We start from the raw sequence: 5,844 nt of genomic DNA on the forward strand, positions 1-5,844 counted from the left end.
GAGACAAGGAGAGGTAAGATAATATTTACGAGGGAAGGACGATAAGGACGAGTGGAATAAAGATTGAGGAATGATAAACAGATGGAGATCAGGTATAGATAGACATGTGCAAAACAGATGGGAAAAGAGAAACTTCGAGATACAGAATAATGTAACAGAATATAACAGTAACTGCTAGGTTTTATCAGAACATTCCGCCCGCCTTGTCTACCCGTAGTAGACGAAAAAATTGAAACGAGAGTGCGAACGGTGAAATTAGGGTTCTTGTACGGACTCTTTGTTTTCAACTGGCAATAAACACAGCTTCACTATGGGTCGTTTAAACGTCGAGGTAGCTGTCCTTACGGTGACGACGCGAATAAGACCGTCGACTCCAGGGTGCACATGAGTAATGCGCGCGAGGGGCCACTTCGATGGAGGGAAACGTTCATCCTTGATTAGAACGAGAGAGCCCTTTTGGAAGGCATCTTGAGGCCGATGACGTTTCGAGGGAGTCTGTAATTGCTGCAAGTATTCCGATGACCATCTTTGCCAGAATGATTCCTTCATCGTTTGTAGAAGTTGCCAACGCGACAACCGATTTCTCGATACTTCTTGGAGCGAGGGCTCCGGCACGGTGGAGAGAGCCGATCCGATGATAAAATGACCTGGCGTTAGAGCGGTGAGATCTGACGGATCATCCGAGAGAGCGATTAGTGGGCGGGAATTTAAGATGGCTTCGATTTGTACTAGTAGAGTTGATAATTCCTCATAAGTGAGAGTAGCGTCACCGATAACTCGCCGCAAGTGAAATTTAACAGATTTCACGCCGGCTTCCCATTTTCCACCAAAGTGGGGGGCGGAAGGTGGATTAAATTTCCATGTTACTCCGTCACTTGTGAGGACATTGGCTAGGTGAGTCCATTCTCGGGAGGAGGCGGTGAACAGTCGCTTGAGCTCTGCGTCGGCACCGATCAGATTGGTGCCGCAGTCGCTCGTGATGGTGGAACAGATGCCTCGTCGTCCCGTGAATCGTTTGAATGCCGCGAGAAATCCTTCCGTAGAGTAATCAGTAGCGACTTCTAAATGTATTGCGGAAGTGCTAAAGCAGACGAAAATGATGAAGTATCCTTTGTAAGCTTTGGAGCCTCGTCCTCGAACGGTTTTGAGAGTCACTGGTCCGGCATAGTCGACTCCAATGTGTAAGAATGGGCGGCCCGGAATTACACGGGATGCTGGAAGTTGTCCGACCGCCTGTTGACCAGTGGTAGCCCGATGACGAGCGCAGATGACACACTTGTGGATGAATGCTCTGATGGGAATGCGACCTCCGATAATCCAAAATTTTTGGCGAATCGATGATAGAGTGAGTTGCGGCCCGCCATGGAGAGTTTTTCGATGGTGATGATGAATCACGAGTGTCGTCAATCGACATTCTCGAGGCAAGATGAGGGGATGTTTTTCCGCGGGATCGAGTAAAGCGCGTAGTAGACGTCCGCGTAGTCGTAGGAGCCCGTCGGTGTCGAGAAACGGAGTTAGACGGCGTAGATCGTTTGAAATTGGTAGTGGATTCTGGCTCTTCAAGCTTTTAATTTCAGCTGAGAAGTAGGCCTGCTGCGTGCATTTGACCCACCATTTGAGTGAGGATTCTATCTCTTCCACTGTGAGAGGCTCGTGAGACGACGGTGATGTTACATCCTTCCGAAAGCGTTTAAGAGCACGCTGAACCCAAGCAGTTATTCTCAGCAGAGTCCTTAGCGACGAGTATTGATCGAGCATCCAGAGATTTTGCTCGCGATCTTTGAATGCCGTTGTGCACCGCGGGGCTCGTTCTTCGAGATCATCTGTAGATTCGTGAATAGGCGTGGAAGCCGTCCACGATATAGAGCGCGTACGTAACCAATGAGGGCCGGTCCACCACAATTCTTCTAGTTGGAGACGTTGAGGATTTACTCCGCGTGATGCGAGGTCTGCTGGGTTTTCTTTCCCGGCGACGTGATGCCACCTGGAGTTTGAGAGCTCTTGTATAAACGAGACGCGATTCCGGACGAAGTCTTTCCAACGCGATGGATGACTTTTGATCCACGTGAGTGCGACCGTTGAATCGGTCCAGAGATGAATTGGAGCTTGATTCAAGTCGAGCACTTCGCGAATTTTCTTCACTTGACGCACGAGTAGCGCAGCCGCCGAGAGTTCAAGTCGCGGTATAGTCAAACGTTTGAGAGGGGCCACCTTTGTCTTCGCACAAATCATTTTCACTTGAGCGTTCTCATTGTCATTGAGAACGCGGAGATAAACAACGGCGGCGAGAGCACTCTGCGACGCATCCGCGAAGCCGTGCACTTCCACGGCGAGATTCGATGAACTGATCCCGAACCAACGAGGGATTGAAATATGAGAGACGCCATTGAGTAGCGTGACGTAGTTAGTCCAGCGAGATTTCAGATCTTCTGGGAGTTCGTCGTCCCAGTCGAGGCGGATGGCCCACAGATCTTGCATGAAAATCTTAGCGGTAACGATTATCGGCGCGATCCATCCGAGAGGGTCAAACATGCGCGCGATGAGCGACAATACCGAGCGCTTTGTAACGCGGTTATTCGAGGTTGCGAGCGACGGGGCCGAGAATATAAAATTGTCCGATTGACGTTCCCACCGCACGCCGAGAGTATGATGCATTGTATTGTCGCTAACTGATACCGTAGGCGATGATTCGCGATCACAAGTTGGAATTTCGTCGAGGAGATTTAAGTCGTTAGCGATCCACTTTTTGAGAGTAAATCCGCCCGCCGTGAGAACGTCGTTCAGCTGCGAGATTTTCCTTTTCGCTCGAGGGATGCTTTCGTCGCCGGAGAGAACATCGTCGACATAGGTGTCGCGACGAAGAACTTCGGCAGCGAGCGCGTGAGTTGGCGCGGATTCTAGAGCGAGTTGCTGCAGGCAACGTAGCGCGAGATACGGAGCACTCGCGAGGCCGTATGTGACTGTACACAATGCATACTCTTGAGGCCTTTCATCGGGAGAGTTTCGCCAGAGAATTTTCTGAAGCGGCCAATCGTTCTCGTGCACGCGAATTTGCCGATACATCTTCTCGATATCGGTCGCGAATACGTATCGATGCCGGCGCCACCGGAGTAAGATATCCGCGAGATCCGTCTGCAATTTCGGTCCGATATGGAGACACTCATTTAGCGAAATTCCGAGATTCGTTTTCTGCGATCCGTTGAATACGACGCGAAGTTTAGTGGTCGTGCTGGTTTCACGCGTAACTCCGTGATGTGGGAGAAAAAACTCGCGAGCCGGAGCGCGCTCTGACGCGGCGACGGAGCGCATGTGATCGAGAACACGATACTCACGCAGGAAGTCGGTATATTGAATTTTGAGAGAGGGATTCGCTTCGAATCGCTTTTCCATTCGATGCAGCATCTTGAGTGCGATAGAGCGCGAGTCACCGAACTCACTAACACTTTTCTTGAACGGCAGGCGTACAACGAATCGACCGTTGACGTCGCGAGTATGAGTAGTCTTGAAATGCTCTTCGCACTGAGATTCTTCTGGTGACATAGATATCTGCGATGATGGCGCGAGGTCTTCTTGTTTCCAGAAGCGTTGAAGGAGCTCGAGGAGCTCATGATCGAGAGAGCACTGAAGACCAATAATGGAAGTTTCGTCTGAGGCGTTGATCTCCCGAGTGTCGTTAGAGAGAGGTCCAGATAGCACCCATCCAAGAGATGTCTTTTGAGCGATGGGTTCACCGATCTTTCCTCGACGAATGCCGTCTTCGAGAATTTGAGCGTACACATTAGCACCGAGAATGAGATCAATCTTTCCGGGCGTGGCAAAGCTTGGATCCGCGAGTTTGAGTCCCTGAATATGCGGCCACTGAGTGAATTCCACTCGCGCGGGGGGCAAGTAAGCAGTCAATCGCGGCAATACGAGAGCGTCGGTTTCGAGAGAGATAGCTTTGTTTACTTGCGAGATTACTTTGAGAGAAACTGCTCCGTTTGAGACACTTGAGCGTTGAGCACCGATTCCGATAATTGGGATCGCCGCAGCACGGCGCGAGAGTTTGAGCAGCTGCGCGACCGATTCTGAGATAAACGAGACTTCCGAGCCTTGATCGAGAAGAGCTCGCACTTCGTAGAGATCTCCGCTGGATGAAACGACATCTACGAGAGCAGTAGCCAACAAGGCTGGAGTGCGATGAATAATCCGCGATTGAGAAAGGTGATTTGATGTCACGGAGCCGAACGTGTGCTCAAGACTATCTTGAGGAGCGGCGGATTCGTGCTGATGAATACTTGCGGTATGAGTAGCTGGTGGAGATGAGGTCGACGCTGAAGTTGACGGCGACGAGCCAGACGAGGCATTTGAGGCGATAGTTGAGTCACCAGCTGGCAAGTGTAACGTGGAGTGATGTGGCTTACGGCAGAAGCGGCATCGCTTCGCGGAGCGGCATGCCTTCAGTTGATGAGGTCCGAGACAATTGAAGCACAGATTCTTCGATATGACCACTTCCCTTCGCTGGTCGAGCGTTTTCCCGAGGTATTTGGGGCATGATGAGATATAATGGCTTGATGAGCACAGCGCGCATTTTTGTTCACTCACTGCAGCGGTATGTATTCGCGCGTTACCAAAAGATCGTGACGAATTCGCTTGTTGCGGCTTTCGAGAGGTCGTCGTTCGCTCGAAGGCTTCGAGAGTGAGAATGCGACCGAGAAGGAATTTCTCGAAGTCGGCAAACGATGGGGCTTCAGATGAAGCTCCGAGCGATTTCTCCCATTCTTTAACAGATTCAACATCTAATTGACGAACTGTCATGAAAATGAGGATAAGATCCCAGTGTTGCACTGGACAACCTAACGTAGCGAGGGCTCCAATTGCTTCCTTCAGCTCGCAGAGGAGTCGCTTTACCTCGGACGAGCATTCGGACTTGGCCTTGCGAATTGAGAATAGCGCGGAGAGCTGGGCTTCTATGAGGATACGCTTATTATCGTAGCGAGCGATGAGTGTGTCCCATGCCCGAGTGAATCCATTGCTTGAGATTTCGATACTTTTTAAGAGCGTAGCCGGCTCATCAGACAGGCTCATCTTAAGATAATGGAGTTTCTCGACGGCTGATAGCTCGGCATTCGCGTTGATCATCGATGCGAAGAGGTCCTTGAAATGATGCCATTGCGAGTAATCACCGTTGAAATTCGGTAAATCGATGCGGGGCAAGCGTCGAGAATGCGATGCGGAAGACGGGTTCCAAGTGCTTCCAGATGATGTGCTCTGCGGGGTTCCACTCGCGCGGGGGGCATGTGAGCACTGCGGGGTTGGGGACTCAAAACTCTCGAGGATATTGAGCATGGTGCCCTGGGCGTCAGCAAATTGTTCTTCACACTGCCCGTGAAGATCGTCGGCAAAGTAGGCTAGCTGTAAGGTTTCTGGCGATCGCTGATTGTATAAACTGTCATGTTGGGCTTGGAATTTGTCCCAATTCGATTTCAGGATCGCGAGGCGACTTTGCACAGCACCACGGGTGGTTTTTGCCGGGCCGAGTTTGTGGAGGTTCTCGACAGCACGCGCGATAACGCCGAACAGCTCATACTGGCGATCGATGCTGTTCGTCATAGACATCTTGCAGGGTTTCGATTATAAGAGCTCTTGATTCACTGCACTCGTTGACAGTTTCACCTTGATCGGCAGCGAGAAGTCACCTTGTCCGCGTTGATGAATATTCGGCACTTTTAGGCCACGCGGTATAACTAGATGTGAGTCGCCTTGAGAGACCGAGAGATCGAGAGGCACGACAAATCACTCTTCGAGAACCACGTTAATTCCGAGGATTCCGGTAAAGAGAGAGCGCGACACGAAAACCGCGAT

The 5,844-nt window shown here is 50.9% G+C and overlaps 1 protein-coding gene across 1 annotated transcript; it reads right to left on the reverse strand.

The window, feature by feature from the left end:
• Nucleotides 1–255: 255 nt before the first annotated feature.
• On the reverse strand, nucleotides 256–5,598 carry LOC105202842. Its single transcript, XM_011171532.2, has one exon. The coding sequence runs from the start codon at nucleotides 5,596–5,598 to the stop codon at nucleotides 256–258; it is 5,343 nt and encodes a 1,780-aa protein (XP_011169834.2).
• Nucleotides 5,599–5,844: the final 246 nt, after the last annotated feature.

This window comes from Solenopsis invicta, chromosome 12 (genome assembly GCF_016802725.1).
Source record: "Solenopsis invicta isolate M01_SB chromosome 12, UNIL_Sinv_3.0, whole genome shotgun sequence".
NCBI lineage: Eukaryota > Metazoa > Arthropoda > Insecta > Hymenoptera > Formicidae > Solenopsis > Solenopsis invicta.

Excerpts from the sequence above, each read along its gene's own strand:
- LOC105202842 (XM_011171532.2), bottom strand. The coding sequence starts at position 5,598 with ATGTCTATGACGAACAGCATCGATCGCCAGTATGAGCTGTTCGGCGTT.